The 25834-nt window shown below is 44.4% G+C and overlaps 2 protein-coding genes across 2 annotated transcripts in view; both read right to left on the bottom strand.

Moving 5' to 3' along the window:
- The window catches only part of LOC138238198 (serine protease 27-like), a 42852-nt gene extending 41294 nt beyond the window's left edge, over nucleotides 1–1558 (bottom strand). Inside the window, exons 1-2 of the mRNA XM_069188245.1 lie at nucleotides 1324–1558; nucleotides 222–375 (exon numbers count right to left, since the gene is read on the bottom strand). The gene's annotated coding sequence lies outside the window, so the exon portion shown is untranslated. The remainder of the gene's footprint in view (nucleotides 1–221; nucleotides 376–1323) is intronic.
- Nucleotides 1559–14897: 13339 nt separating this feature from the next.
- On the bottom strand, nucleotides 14898–24440 carry LOC138238093 (serine protease 27-like). Its single transcript, XM_069187974.1, has 5 exons — nucleotides 24175–24440; nucleotides 18138–18312; nucleotides 17275–17546; nucleotides 16429–16574; nucleotides 14898–15555 (listed from the first exon to the last, which is right to left on the bottom strand). Exons 1-5 carry the CDS (start codon nucleotides 24230–24232, stop codon nucleotides 15397–15399), a joined length of 810 nt encoding a protein of 269 aa, XP_069044075.1. The 5' UTR covers nucleotides 24233–24440; the 3' UTR covers nucleotides 14898–15396.
- Nucleotides 24441–25834: the final 1394 nt, after the last annotated feature.

The raw sequence follows: 25834 nt of genomic DNA, 5'->3' as shown, positions 1-25834 counted from the left end.
ACAGAAGGATTAGTTTGGGAGAATCACAGAAAAATGGCTAAATTGAACAGGCTAATTAGTGGAATGGACTGTTCTAATCAGATAGGACCCTGTCTGAGCACACCTGAACAGGCTGAGAACTTAATCGGTTTTGAACAATGAGTAGGAAAAGAATAAAAGGTGTTTTTACAGCTTTTCCTGGAGACGTGGCAAGACAGATAGGGATTTCAGGACACACTCACAGTTTGAAGCACTGCGCTGCAGTGAGAACCCACTGCTCACTGATCAGGGATCCACCACAGAATGTGGCATCGTTGTGGTTCACCTGGATCTGGATATAGACCTGCCAGGGCCACTCTCCCTCCTCCGCATCCTGACCGCCCACGATACAGGACACTTGAGAGACACAGAGGAGTTCATACAGAACAGGCTTGAGATGAGTCATCCAGGACCACTGTCCCTCCTTCACACCCTGACTCACTGTAGAGCTCCTGGACAGGAGAGCTGGACACTGGAGAGAGACAGAGGGGTTCATACAGAACAGGCTTGAGATCAGTCATCCAGGATCACTGTCCCTTCTTCACACCCTGACTGACCCTTACAGAGCTCCTGGACAGAGAAGTGCTCAATTAATCTCACCAACCTCTAATCCTGACAAAAGCTAGCAAACTATTTTAAAATACATGGGGGCAGTTCTTATTGTACACTTTACTGTGCTCTAACCATGACTTCCCCATTCTTTACTACACTTTACTGTGCTTTTACCATGAACTCAGACCTCCCCTTTCACTCTTTGATCTCCTTTAGTCCAACAAAGCCGAATGACTTCAGCTGGGAATCGGACAAGAACGGGTCCAGCACTGACCTACTGAAGCTTCAAGATGATGAGATAAGATCAGTACACCTGTGACTCTGAAACTCTTAATCTGCCTCGTTTCTGTGTCGTCTTTATGTGACTAAGTAGTTTAACATGTGTAGATGTGTTGGCACACTTCCTCTCAGCTCTGTGATTGAGGTTTTGTTATGATTAAGTTTCGGTTTGATCAAGAATGCAACAGTCGAAAGATTTTTTGCTTGTGATTTCTCACAGTGCACTGAGCCTAAATCCGAGGGAAAACGAAGAACAGTTTAAATGAGCAATCGGCGGCTTGTTGTCTTCTTATCTTCTGTTTTGTCCAGGATCAGGCTGCACAATAGCAGCTGCAGTTCTCAGTCTTCATTGGTGTTGTATATATGTATAGACTATCCACAAACTGTCACTGCATAGGCTACGTATGCTTATACAACCGTTCATCTGCACATTTATTTTACATATACATTTTCAATTTCTGATTCGTCTCTTACCTTCTTCCTTGTTCAGGATAAAGATCCCAAAAAACACCAGCAGAAAAAACATCTTCATTTTCCCAGCCTCTCACTGGACACTTAGTGGACTGGCCCTGCTCACCTAATGTTGGAAACTGGACACAGAGGAGAGTCTCTTTTAAACAACTGAGCAGAGACAGCAGAAATGCACATACACCTGCCTTCATATAGCTCACAGTGCTGTAGACTCGCAGACCACAAACATACAGGGGGTTACGAAGTGACTCAATAATTGTGCACCAGAGATCTAACATCCTGATTATGGAACCATTTGACATACTAGTCAGAGTAAATCAGATATCCGCTTTGATAAGCTTGCTACTTACTCTCAGTGAACTTGACTGCAATCTTGGGAGAGCTCAAAAGTAATAGACTGATTTCTCATTTGTCACTTTTAACTGTTGTAAATTAATTTGCGCCGTCAGGATTTCAGGCCAAGACAGATTGTGCAAGAGATCATGTTACTCCTATCCTGGAGTCCTTGCACTGGCTTCCTAACAGGTTTCAAAATCCTCCTGCTTGCCTATAAGGCTCTGCATGGTTTGGCACCTCAGTACCTGTTTGACTTATTGCCTTGTTGGCTTCCTGATTCTGGTCTCCTGTTTGTACTGCGATCTCCTCTACACTCTATGGGTAACAAGCCTTCTCTTGCTGCACCCCAAACCCCTGGGATTCTATCCCAAATGCTTCCCTGAGCCATTTCACATCCAGACTCAAAACCGTTCTTCTTCAGAACGGCTTTCATTTAATTGGAAACCCTTGTTTTTAATTATACTAATTCTCTCCCCTCCTTGAAATTTTTTTTCTTACTGTAAAAGAAGTCACTTTTAAAGGTGCTACATAAAATAAAGTTTGTTCATTATTATGAGTTTATTAATATTACTTTTACACTGGGCCAATGAACCCCAGTCAAAATGAAAGGTTTTCAGTGCTTTTTCATTAGAAAGACTGGAAAACCAGGGCTTTGAGACTTTTTCAGCTTGCCCCTCGCTGATTGTTACCAGAAGGCTCTCCTTGTACACGCGGTTTCATTTTTGCAACGCAGACTTGTCTTGTCCAGTTATTAACCCAGCCTGAACAGTTTCTTCTCTGAGCTGGAGCTGTTGAGAGACTGGGATGGGAGAGGGTGGATGCAGGTATCACCTGTGCGTGGAGTTTCATTTACGTGACGCAGAGAACTGTGTGTGCGTGTGTGTGCATCCGTTTCTACAGGCATGTGTGTGTTTAAGCTTCTCAGGGGGTTTTGTGCAAACCAGAGATCTAATGAGCTGATTAATTAGCTGTATGACTGTGCTATGCCATCAACTTACCCTCAATGAAGTTGACTGAAATCTAGTTATGTGCAAGTGAAGTCTTTCAGTTCATGACTGCCAAAAAAGACTGAGAAGGACTGAAAACACATTTCGGGATGATTTGTGTGAAAGTGACTTTGAAATCTTGGGTGCAGCACAGTCAAATTTATGTCTTTAGCAGAGTAGAAGAGTAGGATTAGAGTAATAGGTTGTTTCTATTTATTACAATATGGGTTGCTTTGTAATGTAGTGTCTATATTGTGTGGTGTTGTCTGTTGTACCAGGTTGTCTGCTGTACTGTGGACATCCTGAGAGATCAGCATGAGTAAGACTTCCAATGTCCATGTGCATTTGTCAATAAACTCCTCTACTCTCTAGTCTCTAGCAGGCTGCTGAGATCTGGGTATACAGTAATTCTGTTCCAGGAAGGTGAGCTCTGTCTCACCTAGCAGTCTGTGTGGGTCCTAATGCCCTAGTGTGGTGACACTATACTTTAAAAACTATACTGTCTAATCCTGTCCTGTGGATGAGAAATTAAACCGAGGTCCTGACTCTCCATGGTCCTTAAAAGTCGCTGGGTGTTTTTCGAAAAGAGTAGGGGTGTTACCCAGGTGTCCTGGCCAAATTTCCCCCTGGTCTTTACCTATCATGGCCTCCTAATAATCCCCATCTCTGAACTGGCTTCATCACTCTGCTCTCCTTCCCACTGAGAGCTGCTGTGTGTGAGCAGACTGGAGCATCATCTAGATGGTGGGACACACTGGTGTTGTAGGGTTCCCAGTTCCCCATGTACCTCTTTACATTACCCCATTATTGTAAAGAGCTCTGTGTGGAGTGTCCAGAAAAAGGTATTAATAATTCTTTATTATTACAGTTCATGAGGAATCTGAAGTAGGAGTGGACCAGGACTTTTCCTCAGTGTGTGGTGTGAGGAGAAGGAAGGAAGGTTTTTATAAGTGTTCTCACAAGAGTACTCTTAAGAAAACACAAGAAGAGAGACACAAGACTTTGCAGTAGAGCAGGGCTCTGTTACGATCCCTGCCTCCCGGCAACGGAGGAGGCAGAAGTAGGCGTAGCCCCTATCCGTAGTTCACCTATCAGTTTTCCCATTCACCACCACACCCCCGTCTCATCCTACTTAAACACCTGTCCTTCCCTACCTCTTTGCTCAGTATTGGTTTTCCCTTTCGAGCTTCCTGGTTGCGCTACTTCTACTCTGTGTTCGTCTTGGCTTTCAGTTTGCGGTTGTTCCCTTGGACTTCGGCTTTTCGGATCTCGGCTTGGATTGGTTACTTTCGCTCTGTTTTGGATCACTGGCTACCCCTGGATTCTCGGATTGCTCTACGGACTACGACTTCGGATCACGCTTCGGCTTCGGTACTCGTTCCCTTTCGGATATCTGGCTTCCCCTGGACTCTCGGCTCGTTCCTACGATTACGGTTCGGATTACGACTTGGTTTTGTTCGCTCTTGCAAGTGGGTTCACTCACTGGTTCGGTCCCTATTACCGAACCCATAACAGAATATTTAGCCTTTTTACATGGACCCAGCGGAGCAAGAGGAGATTCGCTCGGCTTTGGATCAGCACGGACAAGCCTTAGTCCAGCTCCAGGCTTCTGTCCAACAGATCTCTGCGCACCTGTCTGCAATGCCGCCCATCGGCAATCGAGGAAGCAACGCTGGAGCTGCCGCTTCGGCTCCGCCTCCGCCAGCTCCTACACCTGCCCCTTGACCTCTTCCACTAACTCCACCTGACAGGTTTGACGGCAACCCTACGAAATGTAGGGGCTTCTTAGCACAGTGTGCGCTGGTTCTCAGGCTTCATCTGGAGACTTTTTTTTCTCCTCAGGACAAGATCGCCTTCATAGTTTCACGGCTAACCGGCCGCGCTTTGGAATGGGCTACTGCTCTGCTTGATCGCGGGGCTCCTGAAATTCAGGATTATGATCTTTTTTTAGGAAAATTTAAGGGGGTTTTTTGTCGTCCCATAGTTGGCCAAGACTCTGCCTTCCGCCTCTCCTCCATCCACCAAGGCCGCCAGTCTGTACATGATTATGCTATAGATTTTCGAGTAGCAGCAGCAGAGACCCACTGGGACAATGAGGTCCTTATTTTTCTTTTCCGTCAAGGACTCAGTGAAGAAATTAAGGACCATCTGGTAAATATGCCGCAATTGGGCAATACCTTGGAGGAAGTTATTTCACAGGTATTGCAATTAAAACTCAGAATTCGTCATAGGAGTGCTGAGAGATCTCGGTCCCCTATACTAGAGGCTCTTCGGCTATCACCTTTCAGATCTGCCGACTCAGAACAACCTATGGAAATAGCCCGCACCCGGGTAACCCCTAAAGAACGAGAGAGGCGCCAACGAGAGGGTCGCTGCCTGTACTGTGGGAAATTTGGACACTTTAAAGCGGCCTGCCCTGCTGCATACTCATCCTTGAGGCGCCGCCCACCTTCTCAGAATCCTAAGGTGAGTGAGAATACTCAATTCCCTCAGCTTTCCTCAGGATTTTTTATTTGTTCTACACTATTCTGGGGTAATGAAAGGAGACCTCTTCTTGCTTTTATAGACTCAGGGGCGGCGGGTAACTTTATAGACGCCGCCGTCGCTTGAGCTTGGAAACTACCCTTGACCTTGGTGTCTACTCCTCTTCGTGTCCAGTCTATTGATGGCTCCCCCGTATCTCCAGGACTTATTAGGTGGCAAACGGAAATTATAAGCCTGCAGATAGGCGCCACCCATGTGGAAGACATCTGGTTTTATCTCCTTGAGACCCCAACACATCCTCTGGTGCTAGGCTTTCCTTGGCTACAGCAGCATGACCCACACATTTCTTGGTCCCGTAAAGAGATTGTAGCTTGGGGACCCATATGTATTAGAAAATGCTGTCGCCTACCAGTGAAGATTGCACTCATGGCGACGTCCCCTTCAGGGGTTCCTACCATACCCCCTCAATACTCTGATCTACAGGAAGCCTTTAATGAGCAGGAGGCCTTGGCCCTCCCCCCCCCCATCGACCTTACGATTGTGAAATTGACCTTTTGCCTGGTACTATCCCTCCCAAAGGTCGTATTTTTCCACTCTCCAATTCTGAGTCTGAGGCCATGAAAGTCTATATACGAGACTCTCTGAAGGCTGGGCTTATACGTCCATCCACTTCACCAGCATGTGCCAGTTTTTTTTGTGGAAAAGAAGGATGGTGGGCTCTGTCCCTGCATGGACTACCGTGGCCTCAATGAGATCACCATCAAGAATCAGTACCCTTTGCCTCTAATTCCAGCAGCACTTGAGTCTGTGCATGGAGCCAAGATCTTTACAAAACTGGATTTACAAGGGGCCTATAACCTAATCCGCATTCGGGAAGGGGATGAATGGAAGATGGCATTTATGACAACCCATGGACATTACGAATATTTGGTCATGCCCTTTGGTTTGGTTAATGCTCCAGCAGTGTTTCAATCTTTTATTAATGACATCTTTCGTGATCTCCTACAAAGATTTGTCTTGGTTTATCTAGATGACATATTAATTTTTTCTGATTCCTTCCAGGATCATGTTCTCCATGTCAGAGAAGTACTCTCCCGGCTCATTAAGAATAAACTATATGTCAAATTAGAGAAGTGTACCTTCCATGCTTCGAGGATTCACTTTTTAGGGTACGTCATCTCGCCGGAGGGGTTGGAAATGGATTCGAGTAAAGTCTTGGCGATTACTGATTGGCCCACTCCCAAGAATCTCAAACACATTCAACGATTTCTTGGCTTTGCTAACTTTTACAGGAAGTTTATTCAAAACTTCAGCTCGGTGGTCACTCCCATAACCTCTTTGACCCGTAAAGGACCTAAACAAGGCAAATGGACCCCTCAAGCCGAAGAAGCATTTCAGCATCTGAAACACCTGTTCACTACAGCCCCCATCCTAAAACACCCTGATCCAACTTTGCCCTTTGTGGTCAAAGTGGATGCTTCTGGCCATGGTGTGGGTGCTGTTCTCTCCCAGCGTCATGGAGAAAAACAGATTCTTCATCCCTGTGCCTTCTTCTGTAAGAAGTTATCCCCTGCCCAAATGAACTACGACGTCGGTAACCGTGAGCTCTTGGCCATTAAGCTGGCATTGGAGGAATGAAGGCACTGGTTAGAGGGTGCTCATCACCCTTTTTTAATTTACACTGATCATAAAAACCTGGAGTATCTGCAGTCGGCCAAACGTCTTTGTCCTTGCCAGGCTAGGTGGTCCCTTTTTTTTTCCAGATTTAATTTCTTGATCACCTACACTCCAGGTTCCAAGAACATCAAGGCAGACGCCCTTTCACGGATCCACGACCCCCCTGAGGCCGAATTGATTCCAGAACCCATCATCCCGTCTGGTAAGTTCCTGGCAGCGGTAAGATGGGACATTGAGGTAATTGTCCGACGAGCCTTGGTAGGGCAGACGGTACCTCCTCAGTGCCCTCAGGACAAGTTATTTGTCTCTAATTCCGTCAGATCGGCAGTTTTACAATGGGGACACGACTCCCGCTTCGCCGGACACCCTGGATTCCACCGTACCTTGGATTTCATCTCCAGAGACTTCTGGTGGCCAACTATGGCCAAGGATGTCAAGGAGTATGTCCAGGCCTGCTCTATCTGCTCCCAAATGAAGTCTTCCCGGATGAGGGCAGCGGGCCTTCTTCAACCCTTACCCATTCCGGACCGTCCTTGGACCCACCTCTCAGTAGATTTTGTTACTGACCTTCCACCCAGCCATGGACACACGACTATTATGGTGGTGGTAGACCGTTTTTCCAAATCTGTTCATTTTATTCCCCTACCATCTTTACCCACAGCTCGAGAACTAGCAGAGTTGTTTGTACAACATATCTTCCGACTGCATGGCATCCCTAAGGATATTGTTATTCTCAGTTTGTCTCCCGATTTTGGAGGGCCTTCTGTAAGTCACTGGGCGCCTCAGTCTCACTTACCTCAGCTTATCACCCTCAGGCCAACAGTCAGACAGAACGAATGAATCAGGAACTGCTGACCTATTTACGGACTTATATCTCCTCTACCCATGATAATTGGGTGTCCTTGCTTCCATGGGCAGAGTATGCACACAATTCTTTGTATACCACATCTGCTGGCATCAGCCTCCTCTTATCCCTGACTCCCATCCCAACACAGAGGTACCTTCGGTTCAGGACTACATCTCTAACCTGAAGACCTTCTGGAGGAAGGCCAAAGCCACCCTTCTTCGCACCTCAGCTCAGCAGAAGAAGGTGACTGATCGGCGCCGTCGTATCCCACCCAGATTTCGACGTGGTCAGTTTGTTTGGTTATCTACTCGTAACCTTCCTCTTTAGCAACCTTCTGGCAAGCTTGCTCCCAGGTACATTGGTCCTTTTCGTGTCCTCGCCCAGATCACCCCTGTAACTTACCGACTGGCCTTGCCTCCTACCCTTCGGATCCACCCTACTTTCCATGTTTCCCTCCTTAAACCCTTTCACAGATCCACCCTGTCTAAACCGCAAAAAAAAAACCCACCGCCTCGAGTAATTGATGGACTCCCTGCTTACACGGTCAATAAAATCCTGGATTCCCGATGGTCTCGTGGATCCCTACAATATCTCGTTGATTGGGAAGGCTACGGTCCGGAGGAGCGCTCGTGGGTTTCGGAGAAGGATATTCTGGACCCCAACCTCATCCAAGACTTCCACCTCAACTTCCCTGATTGTCCCTCTAGGGCGTCAGGAGCCGCCCGTAGAGGGGGGGGTAATGTTACGATCCCTGCCTCCCGGCAACGGAGGAGGCAGAAGTAGGCGTAGCCCCTATCCATAGTTCACCTATCAGTTTTCCCATTCACCACCACACCCCCGTCTCATCCTACTTAAACACCTGTCCTTCCCTACCTCGTTGCTCAGTATTGGTTTTTCCTTTCGAGCTTCCTGGTTGCGCTACTTCTACCCTGTGTTCGCCTTGGCTTTCGGTTTGCGGTTTTTCCCTTTGGACTTCGGCTTTTCGGATCTCAGCTTGGATTGGTTACTTTCGCTCTGTTTTGGATCACTGGCTACCCCTGGATTCTCGGATTGCTCTACGAACTACGACTTCGGATCACGCTTCGGCTTCGGTACTCGTTCCCTTTCGGATATCTGGCTTCCCCTGGACTCTCGGCTCGTTCCTACGATTACGGTTTGCTTTCGGATTATGACTTGGTATTGTTCGCTCCTGCAAGTGGGTTCACTCACTGGTTCGGTCCCTATTACCGAACCCATAACAGGCTCATCTTCACTGGCTTCCCTAGGTCACTAGCGTCCACGAGGCTGACAAGATGCCTTCACAGTCACATGTCTGACACTGAGGGGGAAATTATGCCTGTAGCATAATTATAGTTCATGAGAAATCTGAAGTAGGAGTGGACCAGGACTTTTCCTCAGTGTGTGGTGTGAGGAGAAGGAAGGAAGGTTTTTATAAGTGTTCTCACAAGAGTACTCTAAAGAAGACACAAGAAGAGAGACACAAGACTTTGCAGTAGAGCAGGGCTCATCTTCGCTGGCTTCCCTAGGAGGAGGAAAATTAGGAAAATTAGGAGGAAATTATGCCTGTAGAGCGATGGCAGTTGCCTGTTAGGGTACAAATATCAACAGTCACTCAGAGATTGGATTGGACTAAATTAGACTAGCCAGGTGAGCCTGGCCAGACAATCTAATTACATTAACACAATCAGGAATTATAATGCAAGCTGGGGAACTGGGGAAGCCAGGGAAGGAGAATAATCATGTCTCCCCCAGGACTACGTGTACGTTTTTTTGGAACGGTGCGTGAGAGAGAAAGAGTGCAGAAAAACGGCACACCTTTTTCAAAAGCTGAGGCCGCTCCTCAGATGTTAGAATGTGATTTGAAAGTGTGAAAAGGGAGCTGCGTCTCGTATCTTTGCAGTTTCCTGTTTATTTCAGATCAGGCAGACAAGCCAGCCTGGAGACCAGATGCAGATAAACGGCTCCGAACCAAAGAAGGAACATCAAGATACGCCAGCCGTATCGGCAGGCAGATCACCATGTCGGCAGATCAGCAGATCTCTCTCTCAGCAGATCACCAGCTCTGTGCAGAGAAGGGTCAGGGATCTGGTGCACAGCAAGAAACACACACTCTGGGCAGCTCACACTTTTCCTCAAACACACACACACTTCTGCAACAATTATTTGAATACAAATGCACAGGGAGAGTAGATTGACTGTAACTGTAGACCCACATGGAACATTAAACTTTTAATTTGTGAATTTCTGTTGCCAACTAGTATTTTTGCTACAGATGTGCATCATCATGAACATTATACTGCACAGTGATTGTAGCCCTTAATGTGATAAGACTGTTCTACTACATTATTAATATTGTACTACATTAATATTGTACTTTTCCATTATTTTGTTGAAGTTTGCATTATATTAAGAGTACAGATCTATTTATATATTTCAATTCTTAAGATTGTAGCTTGCCATTATATTGTTGAAGTATGCAGAGCTTGAAACATTTAATTTAATTGTATCGAAAGTGGGGTAAATAATTGCATGTGGATAAAGGCTATCTGCAAAAACAGGTGTAATAGTTGATGTATGGATATCTGTGGATATTACTTCACATAATTCTTTAGCTCAGTAATATTCCTTACTCATTTTCACATTACTTTGCTTGGTCTATCTGAAAGTGTATCATGCCGTAAATAGTGGCGATATGTGTGTGGGGTTTCGGAAAATGTAGTTTATGTGTCAGTGTTTTTGGCTCACATGCCAAATTAAAAACTACATTTAGCGAATGGTGAAGCATTCACTTCCTGTTCCTTTTAGGTAAACATATTTTAGAAAATGTAAAGCAAATAAATGCCATTCACAAAACCCAGACATATGGTAAATGTCATGTGTTTTTCTCCTCTCATGTCATAGCTAGGAGTCAGAATTCATTACAAGTCCTGGGCGGGAATTGCAGAATAGCACGATTGAAAGGAAGATTAGCACGTCTGTGTGGAACACTACATAATAATTGAAATCCAGAAAATAAATGCCTTTGTCACCAGCAGCTATGAAAAATCAAATGAAATGCAATCGTTTAGCAGCTACGCAGCTCACAGAAGAGTTTCAGACCATTGCTGTATTGTGCATCACCCTTTGTATTGGAGACATACTGTATCAGATATTACACTGAGAAGAATGAACTGGGTTAAAAACTCCAGCAGAATATCTTGATTTTTGGTACAACAAACAGCTCGGCTTAATTAGAAGAATGTATCAGCCTTTTCAAGCACTGTCACCTAGAAACCCTTCTGACACGTTGATGTATTGTCCTGCTTTCCCCTGTCCTGTTGTGTGTTTATTACTGAGGGTTTCTCTGTGATCTCCTCTCTCTCAGTTTGTTTCCTGTCTTGTTGTGTGTGTTTATTAGCAGGGGATTTTCAAAATTCGGTGGTAGTATTTTTAAGTGATTCTGCTCCTTTTTTAAGAACAATATTCTTACTCGTCTTACGATTCTAAAAAGAAAAAAATGGTTTAATTACTTACAACAATAACAAAAGAGTACAGATTGGGCTCTCACACGTAAAAGTTCTAATGTGGAGAACAGCTTTGTCCAGGTGCACAGCAGGTTTCGGCCTGTAGCTGTGATTTTGGCGGTAGTGTAACATAACTGAGCAGTTTCCTGAGTTACAGTCAGCAAGGGTGCCCTCTGCAGGCAGACACTACAGCCAACCTAATAACAAATAGCATCCAAGACTCATCAACCCTGCTCCTTACACTCTATGTGCCAGAACGTAGTTCCCTATTTTTAATTCTTTTTCATCACACCATATTCCACATTTCTTGATCTGTGTTTTAATTGTACTTAATTACCGTTGCTACATGTACTTGATCCCAATGATTTAATTGTAAACGTATTGATCTGTTTTTAATTCTAATTCTTTCATTCCCTCTACCTGTTCCCTATTCCTTATTTTTGTTCCACATTCCTTATTCCTAATCCATGGTGCACTCTAAGATATCTCAACCCATACCAGTCTGATAATGAGTGGACAAATGACGCAGTAATTTGATAATAATAATAATAATAATAATAATAATAATAATATATTAATAATGCCAGTATAAGGGATCATTGCATTGTTTCCTTGCAGAGAAAAGAACTACATCTGATAATACTGTAGTTCATCTGTGTACCTGAGCTGTGGGACAACAGAGAGAGAAGTGGACGTGGCTAATTAAAGGCCAGTGGTCTGAAACTGGTAAGAAAAGTAATAAATAATTGTTACACTTATATTGCGCTTTTCTGGACACTCCACTCAAAGCACTTTACGGGTAATGGGGATCCCCTTTCACCACCACCAATGTGCAGCCCCACCTGGATGATGCGAAGGCAGCCATGGCGCGCCAGAACGCTCACCACACATCAGCTATTAATGGGGAGGAGAGCAGAGTAATGAAGCCAATTCATAGATGGGGATTATTAGGAGGCCATGATTGGTAAAGGCCAATGGGAAATTTGGCCAGGGTGCCGGGGTTACACCCCTACTCTTTACAAGAAACACCCTGGGATTTTAAATGACCATAGAGAGTCAGGACTTTGGTTTTATGTCTCATCTGAAGGTTGGTGCCTGTGTACAGTATAGTGTCCCCATCACTATACTGGGGCATTAGGATTCACGTGGACCACAGGGTGAGGGCCTCCTGCTGGCCCCTCTAACACCTCTCCCAGCAGCAACCTTTAGATCTTCCCAGGAGGTCTCCCAGGTTTTCCAGGAGGTACAACTGGCTTTCATCGCTGGAGTGGGTCTGTACAGAGCCCCACAGAGAAAGCAAGAACATCCAGAAATAAAGCACTGCAGGAGCTTTCACATGTTCGCATGCTCCGATTCTTAGCAAAGGAAAAACCCAGCTGTCTGTACACCCATAATGGAAATACATGCTAGAAATTGCCCCCCAGGATGCCCTGATCTTGACACAGTACAGTTCGGATAAGACTGAGAAGTGGGTAGAGATTCAGCTCAAATGAAGTCAAATTTAAGGTTCTACATGATAGTGGGAGAAAGGATGTGTTCACACCAGTTTAAATGGAATTAGAGCCCTACGAAAGACAAATCGCCTTTGTGGGAGACTTATTGTTCTCGGCAGAGTATAGAAAAGAGTACAGGATTTCAGACCTGTCGAGAGAGAGCTCCTGAAAATTGGTGTACACTCTCCAGGAAGAACCGAATTAGAGCCGGTCCAACGGGAAAATGACCTAGAAGTCTCAAGCACACAGCTGTGACTCCTGCGTCGCAGATAAAGTCCTGATGGGTGAGCATGAATATAGGAAACATTTGAGCTATTATTATTTCAGAACTTCCTGGGTTGTGCTGGGTTTTCGAACGGAATCTCTTGATGTTGTCAGAAACATTACTGACAGCCCTAGACCTGTTGATACGGGACTAGAGAGTGATCCAGCAGGTTTTCTTATCGCTCTGGCAGCCCGAGGCAGTCATGCTGTCTGCAGTTCATTCCTGTTAATAATATAATAATAGAAATAATAATAATAGAAATGAAAGAAATTACCGCAGACGTTACGGACGAGCAGGTTTTTAGAGTTTTGTACGGAGGATGGAATGATAGCAGCTAAATGAATCCAGAAGCATCTTTGAACTCATGTTTTGCTGAAGTCACAAGAACCTGGTTTGGGATTCTTGTAGAAACCCCCCCCCCCCCCAGTCTGGAAACAAACCCAGCTTCTAGGATTTCGCTTGCCATGGTGTACCATGGAACTGAACTTTAGTTGTACCTCCCTTTTTCCAGGGGCTGTGGGGGAAGTAGTTTAGGTTAGTTTAGTTAGTAAGTTTAGTTCATTAGGTTTAATTAGCTGTTCTTTGGAAGCTGTGCTGTTCACTAAAGCTTCCATTCTGCCTCCGCGTTCTGAGGTTGATATTATGCAGTGCAACAGTGTCTGAGTTCAGTTCTGAAGCCCCCCTGAAGGAACTCGGTGTCGGTCCATTCGGGCGCAGCTCGGATCTCCGGGACGTCAGTGTTGTGGATAGCTCAGAAACCTGGTTTCCTAAGCATTTCAAATCCGGATCTCCGTTTTGATCCTGTCACTTTCTGTCCCATCAGTGGCGGTGCCCTCAGTTTCGGTGCCTCTTCCCCGTGTCTGTGTGGGTTTTTTGCCCCGGAGCTCCTGTTTGCTGTGTGCTCAGCCCATTCTAAGGAAGCTCTGCCTGGGTTAAGTGGTGAATGGGCAGCACCCAATTTTCCCCCATGTGTGTGTGTCCTGCAAGGACGCATCCCAACCAGGGTAGAATGCTACCTTGCACCCTGTGCCTGGCAGGTTAGGGTCCTGCACACGTTTTAACATTTAATTATTTCCCAGAAATGAATGGATGGGCTTTCCAGGGGTGCCCAATGATAATGTTAATCAGTCTGAGATGTCAATACTTTCTGTTTGGTCACAACTGGATGGAGGGTCTCTTCCTTATTTCCTCAACCAAGGAGATCCAGCAGGGATCGTACAGAAACCCCTTCACAGTCAGAAACAGTTATTTCTATTGGACTCAGTTGGATTCCTGCCGTGCCTTTAGATGCCTTTAGATATCTCTCTGAACATCACTAGAGACCCGGTACAGACACAGTGCAGACTCGATACAGCCCCAATACAGCTCCAGTATAGACCCAGTGCAGACTCAGTACAGCCCCAGTACAGATCCAGTTCAAAATCGATACAGCCAAAGTACAGACCCAGTGCAGACTTGGTACAGACCCGTACAGTCACGGTATAGACCCAGTGCAGACAGTACAGCCCCACATTGTATGGGTGACAGGGCCTTCTCCTGTTATGCCCCCAAGCTCTGGAACTCTCTCCCAAAGGATATCAGAGAGTCACCATCTCTAAACTCCTTCAAATCCAGACTCAAAACCCTTCTTCAGAAAAGCCTTTACTTAACTGGTTCCACTCTTCACTCCTCTCCTTTTCTTAGTACCACCATCCACAGTCTCCTCTGTATATTGTAACTGTGTTTTGTCTTGTGTATTCTTTTTATTTATTGTTCTTGTCATCCTGTAAAGCGCTTTGAGAAGCCACCTTTAAAGGCGCTATATAAAATAAAGTTTATTATTATTATTACATGGACGCTGAGACATATGAACCAAAATATTGATGCATGCAGACATTCAGACTGACACATGAGGGCGCTACCACGTTGCAGTGAGGTTGGGTGGGGCTACAGCGTTTTGTCAATTTTTTATACAGTGATGGAGAGAGAACAGACCCAGACCAAGAGTTTCAGTGCTTGCAATTTTATTGAGCTCAATGGTCAACTGAATAAGAGTACAACTGATCTCTCACAGCAGCAGGCAAAAGCATGTCTTGCTAGCGATTCCATCTGTTCATCTGTTGTGGCTACAAATATTAGTTATTTCTTGATGTACTGTATCACAATGCTTATGACACAGAACCGACTCCCCAATTTCAAATCCATTTTTTTCAACAAAATACTCAAAATGGACGGCCATGCCCAGCTGTTTTGTCCTGAACTGACAAGATCTAACATTTATTGTTCAATCCATAATTCATAGCTATGGTACACACTTAAAAAAGGGCTGTAAGACTTCTGTCTCCGACTCACTGTTTTATCTCCAAGTCTTATCTTTTGGCATATTCTCACATGCAATTATCTTGTGCAGACGGGCAATCTAATCAGATGGAATCAGATTCTGCAGTTGCAGCAGCAGCAGCCAGTTACACCAGAAGGCGCTCTCCCCTGGATCCCGTAGAACTCCTCAGACTCCACTGTGTTTCTTTATCCAATCCGTGAAGCTGCTGACCCGGGTGTAGACTCCTGGGGAGTTGGGCCTACCACAACATCTTCCAAAGCTCACAATCCCAGCCTGGATCCAGCAGTTCCCCTTTCGACACACCAGAGGTCCCCCAGAATCACCCTGGAGTGAAATGGGTTATGAAGAAGGAATAGTTTCACACGGTGACAATACAGGGCTGTGCTTAGTGTAAATATTTGCAAATCAAAGTGGTGCAACTCCATCATGACGTGAGTAATTTTGCACATAACTGTCTGTTGCTCAACGGTAATGACATGCTCACAGTATGCATTTTCCGCAAATCTTTCAAGGCTCATTTTGGAAGAACGTAATAATAATAATAATAATAATAATAATAATAATAATAATAAAAATAATAATAATAATAATAATAATAATATCCTTACACTTATATAACTCTTTTCTGGACGCTCAGAGCTCTTTACAGGTAATGAGGATCCCCTCCACCCCCACCAGTGTGTCCCCCCACCTGGATGAAGCTCCAGTCTGCTCACACACAGCAGCTCTCAGTGGGGAGGAGAGCAGAGTGATGAAGCCAGTTCAGAGATGGGGGTTATTAGGAGGCCATGATGGGTAACAATATACCGGGGCATTAGGACCCCCACAGCGCCCCCTACTGGCCCCACTAACACCTCTTCCAGCAGCAGCCTCAGCTTTCCCAGGAGTCTCCCATCCAGGTACTGACCAGGCTCACACTGCGGAGCTCCAGTGGGGTGTCAGTTGTAAGTTGCAGGGTGATATTGCTCCTGGAGAAACTGCTGGTTATAAACTAACTTACTAAAATCGAATTGGATGATTAGTGGCCGTAGATCACACACAGATTGCTGTTTTATAGATGTGAAAGCGTGATCACTTTTGATTTGTAAAGTTATCATTCTGAAATACTTTTCCAAATGTATCCACCATGTATGAGTTGTCTTGAATTTTTGCACCAACTGGTCTAGTTTCTGTCTGCACTGCGGATGGTGAACTCACCTGGCAGGTGTCCTTCTGTCCATCTTCATACCCAGCGCACATCATGTCTTTCCTGATTATCTCACTGTTGTACATGGACTGACAGCGCCTGTTGTCTATGATGGCCAGTTGGACTTCCTGCAGAGTGCGAGGGGGTGCCAGTGGTACTGGAGTGACAAAAAGATAGTTACTATTTTCTGCAAATCTAAAGACAAGCAGAATGACATGCATTATTTATTACACTTTATTTCCAACACCTTCCCGGGTATAAAGCATTCATTTTCTTTATTTATTAAAAAAACATCATGAGTGGTTGTCCTCATGTTCAGACACCAGGCACAACCATCTCAGCTGATGAGCATGCCACAATAAATACCAAAATAAATATTATTAGCAGCACAGATTGCGAGCTTTCCTGTTAAAATAGTTGGCTATCCCTGCTAAAAATAAGGCAGCAAGCAAACCATGTGAATTGTTTTTCTTCTACACCATAGCACTTTCATCGGGTAGCATGTTATAGGGGATTACACAGTCTAACACAGTTTGTATTGTTTTTTAACTTAGTTTCTTCATGGCTTATTAGTCTATTGCACGTGCCACTCTCATTACACATGCCATTAAAAATCTCTTTGCATGCCAATAATGACACGTGTGCCATGTCAGCTGACCGCTGATCTAGAACAATATACAGCATGATGTTGTTGAAGCTGATATGCTCCCTTCTTTCAAGTAAATGACTGGGTGAGATGTCTGAATGAGCTCACAGCAACCAGACAAGAGAGATGTGCAGAATGACCGGCTGTGGGCTGCAGTCTTAGTTCCTGAGTCCTTACGAGAAACACAGGAGCCCTGATCATCATTTCTTACCATTCCCTCTAGTCATCCCCCACCCAGTGGCCCAGCACTCTGTGTCCTCCGTGAAGACATCGTTGGGCTTGGCGAGCTGGACAGGACTGATGTAAGGAGAGAGGGACACCTCGCTGTCCAGCTGCACCAGGGCGATGTCAAAGCCGTCTGTTGCTTTCTCGTACTGCTCGTGGAGGACGACCTTCTTAATGCTTTTCTTGACCTCGTGATTGGAGGGTTGGTCTAGCTTGTACGCCCCCAGCCTCACAAAGGAATGCTTGAGCAAGGAGGAGCTGAAAGAGACAGTCTTATAATAATAATAAGAAGAAGAAGAAGAAGAAGAAGAATTTTCAATTTATACATTGGTACTGTATTAAATATTATAATTAATAGAAATACAAGAATAATAAATATTATTATTCTGTGTACTTGGTCGCGGGATCAGGTAATCAGTATCCAGAGTAAATATTAACTATTGCAATGCCAATAATACTGCTTGGAGACACATTTTGACCAAAGACCTGTTTAGCTCTGTCATTTCCGGGACACGTTGAGACGGGGCAAGAATTTTAATGTTTGATTTTAATCCAGACCATTGATCATAACCAGATTAAACTGATATAGCTGCCTCTTTTCTTACACTGTCCTCTGATTGTTTTTTATTCAGAAGGATTAGTTTGGGAGAATCGCAGAAAAACGGCTAAATTGAACGGGCTAATTAGTGGAATGGACTGTTCTAATCAGATAGGACCCTGTCTGAGCACACCTGAACAGGCTGAGAACTTAATCGGTTTTGAACAATGAGTAGGAAAAGAATGAAAGGTGTTTTTACAGCAGTTCCCAGAGACGTGGCAAGGCAGATAGGGATTTCAGGACACACTCACGGTTTGAAGCAGTGCGCTGCAGTGAGAACCCACTGCTCACTGATCAAGGATCCACCACAGAATGTGGCCTGGTTGTGGTTCATCTGGATCTGGATATAGACCTGCCAGGGCCACGCTCCCTCCTCCGCATCCTGACCGCCCACAATAGAGCTCCTCGACAGAGGAGAGCTGGACACTGGAGAGACACAGAGGAGTTCATACAGAACAGGCTTGAGATGAGTCATCGAGGACCACTGTCCCTCCTTCACACCCTGACTGACCACTATAGAGCTCCTGGACAGAGGAGAGCTGGACACTAGAGAGACACAGAGGGGTTCATACAGAAAAGGCTTGAGATCAGTCATCCAGGACCACTGTCCCTCCTTCACACCCTGACTGACCACTATAGAGCTCCTTGGACAGAGGAGAGCTGGGCACTGGAGAGAGACAGAGGGGTTCATACAGAACAGGCTTGAGATCAGTCATCCAGGACCACTGTCCCTCCTTCACACCCTGACTGACCACTATAGAACCCCTGGACAGAGAAGTGCTCAATTAATCTCATCAACCTCTCATCATCCTGACAAAATCTAGCAAACTATCTTAAGATACATGGGGGCAGTTCTTATTGTACACTTTACTGTGCTGTAATCATGTTTTCCCCATTCTTTCCTACACTTTACTGTGCTTTTACCATGAGCTCAGATCTCCTTTTTCACTCTTTGATCTCCTTTACTCCAATGAAACTGAGTAACTTCAGGTGGGAATCGGAAAAGGAGTGGTGTCTCTCATCCAGCTCTGACCTACTGAAGCTACAAGATGATGTGACAAGATCAGTACAGCTGTGGCTCTGAAACTCTTAATCGGCTTTGTTTCTTTGCATCATCTTCATGTGACTAAGAGCGCCACTAGTTTAACATGTGTAGATGTGTTGGCACACTTCCTCTCAGCTCTGTGATTTAGGTTTTGTTATGATTAAGTTTCGGTTTGATCAAGAATGCAACAGTCGATAGATTTTTTGTCTGTGATTTCTCACAGTGCACTCAGCCTAAATCTGAGGGAAAACGAAGAACAGTTGTCATGGAATTTTATCGAAGAAGAGCCAGGAGAGGTATTCTCATTCACTCAGTAAGGTCTTTATTCATATTGCAATATGGGAAAAAGCCATCACCCGTCTGTGCAGAGAAGTGAAAGCTGATTCAAAAGCAAGCAGGGAGAGCCCTGGTTTTATATCTTTTTTAAGCTGATGCAACACTTCAAGGACAGGCAGTAATTTTCCATTCCTTATAGGTTTCTGCTTTAAGCAAAGGAGAGCGGTTATTCAAATAGTTTCTCATACTCCCTTCTTCAAGCAGCAGAGATAGACATTATTAAAACATCCCGTGCCCTTGACGAGCTGGGTGCTGTCACACTTTGTTCTAAGTATTCGGCTGCTTCTGCAGCACAGCTCTGTCCGTAAACAACATTTTTAGGATAAAACACCTTTTCTCAGTAACTTTCCATTTCATTCCCTCCTTTTTATCCTTAAATATGTTCGCTCCACAGAGTCCTCATAGGGTTCACCTGGTGGGTCCCAGGGCTCCTCGGAGTCTGTTCTGAGCAGTACATATTGATGCGTACACATTTTCATTACCATAGATCGAAAACATTGGAATAATATAAGTCATACAACAGCACAACAGCAAAAACACTACAACAACAGGCGTGAATAGTTTCAAGAAAAACAGTCCCAATGACCCAAATAATGATTTTAACCATGAAAAGAAAGCAGGTGTATCTTTGATGCCTCTCTCCTTATTCACGCATTATTTCTTACAGCACAGGTAAATCCCTGTGGGCTGGAGCCCAGCATAATCTTAGGGGGTTTTTCAAGATAGGTCAACAACTGGGTAATAACTCTTAGAAAAATCTAGACATTGTTCCCCTGCCTCAGCTGTGCCGTTTTGCAGAACAATTCTAGCTGTAAAATTTCTCTTTGTTCCGTTCCTGCAAAACATCTTATTATGAACAAACAAACCACAATAATCATTTGCATCTAGGGGAATCACTCCCAAGGGTAACCCCCCTACAGCAGGTTGGGGCCCCGCTGTGCAAACCCAACACAAACTCTGATTGTCTCTGCTCGCATAGAAATGTGACAGAGCTAAAATGTATGTATGGCCATTCACCCCCTTATCATGGGTGTGCTCATCAATTCTCATTTTCAGTGATCTTTGCAGTCTGTACTTAATTCGTGTCCCGCCATCATCTCCTTCTGGGCCTCTATTCCGGGCCTGCGATGTTCCCGGCGGCACGGGACTGGTGTCATCTGCTTCAGAGCTTCTTGATCTGGCCAGTGGTGGTTCCCAAGTCAGGGAACAGTTTAGGGCGCTGTTCTTTGCAGTTTCATCTACCCCTGGCGTTCCTTCAGTCTGATGTCTAGTCGATCTTTCAGAGTTCTGTTCCTTCGTTCCACTGTTCCAGTAGAGTGAGGGTGATGGGTGCAACGAAGGTCCCATCTCACCCCGAACAACGCAGCCACAGCTTGACACACCTTCCCTGTGAAGTGTGTCCCTTGATCACAATACAAGAGGGAGGGCAGTGCCCACCGAGGGCTTATTGTATCTCTGTCATCAAGTGTTTGGTAGACACAGACACAGAGGCAGTGGCAGCAACCCACTGGGAAAGATTATAAGAGCCCAGGTTTTCCCTTACCAATTGTCAATTTGCCAGTGCATGAAAGGATCCTCAGGAGCAGGCCTTTTGAGCTGTAGTACCCGCACCTGAACTATAGTTGAGTTCCTTTGATAAGCGTCACATCGAGATACCACATAAGTGGCTACTGCTTCAAACCCGGTCCCCACCCAGGTTTGGGTAACCGGCACACCATTTGACTCATATATAACATAATGTTGCTTTATTAGCCCTATATAATTTCTTGCATTAGGAATTCATCTTTTCACATACCCCAGCTTTTCTCCTTGGAGACACAGACAGGGAGAGAAGCTTGGGGTCAGAGCGCAGGGTCAGCCATTGTACAGCACCCCTGGAGCAGTTGGGGTTAAGGGTCTTACCGAGGGGCCCAACAGGGTAGGATTCCTCTGCCAGCCGCGGGATTTGAACCGGCAACCTTCCAGTCACAGGCGCAAATCCTTAGCCACGGAGCCTCACACCCGGGTGACTGACAGAGTGCATTTGTCGTACTTCAAAGGGCATTAGGCTATGAGGGCATGCAGTATATATAAATCACTACAATTTTCCATTTATCATATTTACAAGTTTCAATTAAATCTTTTAATTCGGTCTACTTGTTCTTCACCGGATTATTCACAGTTTATACACCCAGGCAGGTAGCCTGCACAACACATAAACATGGCCCCTTGGTCACTGCATTGAGGGGTCCTGAATAATAATCCACCAGACGATGCCTACCCTCATGCACCTGCGCCAGCACAGCAGCTCACAATCCATTTCTTTCACTCACATACAGATTACATACAGATGACCTGTCTGAGAAGGAATTCACCCTGGCTTTATTATGCAGTTGGTTTTATACCCTTTTTTCCCTCTGAAGATCTAATACTTGGAGTGGCCTTATGGATTCCCTCATTAGGTGAAACAATCACAATATCACATAGCTCATACAGTAATTCCTTATAAATGCTGCAGGGCATCCTAGCCCAATAGGTCTGGGGTGTCCCCCACCCACATCAGTAGTTGAAACTGCACATCTTTTCCCTAGCATACTGTGACAGCTTGTATCTGCTTTAAACTGTATGCTGTTTTAGTCTAAAAACAGGACAGCTGTGCTCCTGTGTCCCCCAGTTACTGCACACTGTAAGATTATTTTACTTTTATTTAAATCCTGAGATTAATTTAGGAAGGCTACAAAGGGGCTGACTAGATTAAATTTAATTCTTCACGTTACAGCTTCTGACATGTTCTTTAAATGTGAAATCAAGCCTCTTTCCTACAATTCCTCCAAAATTAGTAAAATTAGTAATAAGCACCAGTTTATTAGTAGTTTTATCTTTGGGGTTTTGTCCCCCTTTTTCCCCATTTGGATATGCCCAATCAGAAGATTTATCCCAGTCCTCATTATTTTCTTATATCTCGGTATAATATTAATATAATATACACTATAATTGCGACAAACTGGCGGCTCCTTTTTCTCCTCCTTGGGAGTCTTTTTACCTCCCATTTGCAGCGCTCGCACTTCAGCATGCATGCTTCGTGAGTTATTAAATCAATTCTGTCCCCGCTCTCTGTAATATCAGGAAAGCATAGTGTCCATTCTTGGCAACATCAGGTTTTAACCCACTCAAGTAAATTTGTTTTATTACTGTGGAAGTATCTTCATTCACTTCCTTTTCACCGGCTAACCCCAAGTATACTATCCACAAAGCTATAAACCTTTCTGTAGAATCTGAAACATCCTCACCTTCCTTCTCCTGACATGCTGTTACTTTTGTCCACTCAGTTTCGGTGGGTAATGCTCTTTCAAAAACCTCCACACTAATTCCCACCCTTCTCCCAGATTCTCTCTAAAGGCGTTCTATTTCTCCTTTTGCCTTTTCTTTTTCTGCAGATAGAATTTAGTTTCATTCAGCCATTGCTTTTAGCTTTTCTGTCAGGAATTTTTGCGCCTCATCCTATTCTGTTTTATCTATGATATTCTGTTGAATTCTCCAATATTCCTCTAAAATAAAGCCCTTATCTGTTTATTTTTATCCCAATGTTCATACACTTTTCTACATTCCTGTTCAGACTAAATTCCATCTGACAGTCCATATTTCTATTTAAGTTTCATTTTGCATTAATCTAATTTCTATTTTTTTTCCCTGACACCCAGTCAGACACCTCTCAGAGTCAAAAGGCTTTGGATCCGGACCTCTTTCTAATTTCGGTGGAGACCTTTTCTTTTTAGTACGCATGGCCAAGACTTTAGCTGCAGCTTGCTGTTCTTTAGTTTCAAGACTAGCCTTTTTTGAAGCTTCCCATCATTTCTGTGATTCCTCTTTCCCTGACGTAAGTTGTCCAATTCACTTTCTTGCCTTTCTTCTTCTTTTCTTCTAACTTTCCCCTGTCCATTCTGACCACATACAAAGACCCTTCATAGTTATGGGCCCCTAATTATCATACATAAATCATGTGCAAGTTCCCTTACACCTATTACCCTAGCTTCACAGTTCATGAACATAAAAATATTTTCTTCCGCCGGGACTCTAACCCAGACTATAATCTTTTATTTTCCTTCCTTACTGACGTCAGACAGCTGCCAATTCTCCAGACGTGTCTCTGGAAGGATAAACAGATTATCCCCCGAGGTTAGTCCAATTCACTAAAATTGTCCAGGCCAGGATTGAGTCTCAGTAGCCGTCCGCGCTCAGGTTTGTGATCCCATCCTCGTCACCAAAGATTGTCGTGGAATTTTATCGAAGAAGAGCCAGGAGAAGTATTCTCATGGACTCAGTAAGGTCTTTATTCATATTGCAATATGGGAAAAAGCCATCACCCGTCTGTGCAGAGAAGTGAAAGCTGATTCAAAAGCAAGCAGGGAGATCCCTGGTTTTATATCTCTTTTAAAGCTGATGCAACACTTCAAGGACAGGCGAAGCAGTAATTTTCCATTCCTTATAGGTTTCTGCTTTAAGCAAAGAGCAGTTATTCAAATAGCTTCTCATACTCCCTTCTTCAAGCAGCAGAGATAAACATTATTAAAACATCCCGTGCCCTTGACGAGCTGGGTGCTGTCACACTTTGTTCTAAGCATCCAGCTTCTTCTGCAGCACAGCTCTGTCCGTAAACAACATTTTTTGGGATAAAACACCTATTCTCAGTAACTTTCCATTACACAGTTTAAATGCGCAATCGGCTGCTTGTTGTCTTCTTACCTTCTGTTGTGTCCAGGATCAGGCTGCACAATAGCAGCTGCAGTTCTCAGTCTTCATTGGTGTTGTATATATGTATAGACTGTCCACAAACTGCATATCATTGCATAGGCTACGTATGCTTATACGACAGTTCATCTGCACATTTATTTTACATTTAAATTTTCAATTTCTGATTCGTCTCTTACCTTCTTCCTTGTTCAGGATTAGGATCCCAAAAAACGCCAGCAGAAAAAACATCTTCATCTTCCCAGCCTCTCACTTGACACTTAGTGGACTGGCCCTGCTCACCTAATGTTGGAAACTGGACACAGAGGAGAGTCTCTTTTAAACAACCGAGCAGAGGCAGCAGAAATGCACATACACCTGCCTTCATATAGCTCACAGTGCTGTAGAGTCGCAGACCACAAACATACAGGGGGTTACAAACTGACTCAATAATTATGCACCAGAGATGTAATGTCCCGATTAAGGAACCATTTGACTTACTAGTCAGAGTAAATCAGATATCCGCTTTGATAAGCTTGCTACTTACTCTCAGTGAACTTGACTGCAAACTTGGGAGAGCTCAAATGTAATAGACTGATTTCTCATTTGTCACTTTTCACTGTTGTAAATTAATTTGCGCCGTCCGGATTTCAGGCCAAGACAGATTGTGCAAGAGATCATGTTACTCCTATCCTGGAGTCCTTGCACTGGCTTCCTAACAGGTTTCAAAATCCTCCTGCTTGCCTTTAAGGCTCTGCATGGTTTGGCACCTCAGTACCTGTTTGACTTATTGCCTTGTTGTCTTCCTGATTCTGGTCTCCTGTTTGTACCGTGATCTCCTCTACACTCTATGGGTAACAAGGCCTTCTCTTGCTGCACCCCAATGCCCTGGGATTCTATCCCAAATGCTTCCCTGAGCCATTTCACATCCAGACTCAAAACCGTTCTTCTTCAGAACGGCTTTCATTTAATTGGAAACCCTTGTTTTTAATTATACTAATTCTCTCCCCTCCTTGTAATTTTTTTTTTACTGTAAAGCTCCTTGAGAAGTTACTTTTAAAAGTGCTACATAAAATAAAGTTTGTTCATTATTATTAGTTTATTAATATTATTATTACACTGGGCCAATGAACCCCAGTCAAAGTGAAAGATTTTCACTGCTTTTTCATTAGAAAGACTGGAAAACCAGGGCTTTGAGACTTTTTCAGCTTGCCCCTCACTGATTGTTACCAGAAGGCTCTCCGTATGCACGCGGTTTCATTTTCGCAACACCTGTCTTGTCCAGTTATTAACCCAGCCTGAACAATTTTATTAGCAAAGTTTCTTCTCTGAGCTGGAGCTGTTGAGAGACTGGGATGGGAGAGGGTGCATGCAGGTATCACCTGTTACCTGTGTGTGTAGTTTAATTTACGTGAAGCAGAGAACAGTGTGTATGTGTGTGCGTGCGTGCGTGCGTGCGTGCGTGCGTGCGTGTGTGTGTGTGTGTGCGTGCATCCATTTCTATGGGCATGTGTGTGTTTAAGCTTCTCAGGGGGTTTTGTGCAAACCAGAGATCTAATGAGCTGATTCATTAGCTGTATGACTGTGCTATGACTTCAACTTACCCTCAATGAAGTTGACTGAAATCTAGTAATGTATAAGTGAAGTCTTCCAGTTCTTGTCCCCCAAAATAAGACTGTGAAGGGCTGAAAACACATTTCGGGATGATTTGTGTGAAAGTGACTTTGAAATCTTGGGTGCACCACAGTCAAATTCATGTCTTTAGCAGAGTAGAGGAGAAGGATTAGAGTAATAGGTTGTTTCTTTTTATTACAATATGGACTGCTTTGTAATGTAGTGTCTATATTGTGTGGTGTTGTC

Source organism: Lepisosteus oculatus, chromosome 4 (assembly GCF_040954835.1).
Source record: "Lepisosteus oculatus isolate fLepOcu1 chromosome 4, fLepOcu1.hap2, whole genome shotgun sequence".
Taxonomy (NCBI): Eukaryota; Metazoa; Chordata; class Actinopteri; order Semionotiformes; family Lepisosteidae; genus Lepisosteus; species Lepisosteus oculatus.
The sequence above is the reverse complement of the archived record's forward strand: the minus strand, read 5'-3'. Positions and strand labels throughout refer to the sequence as shown.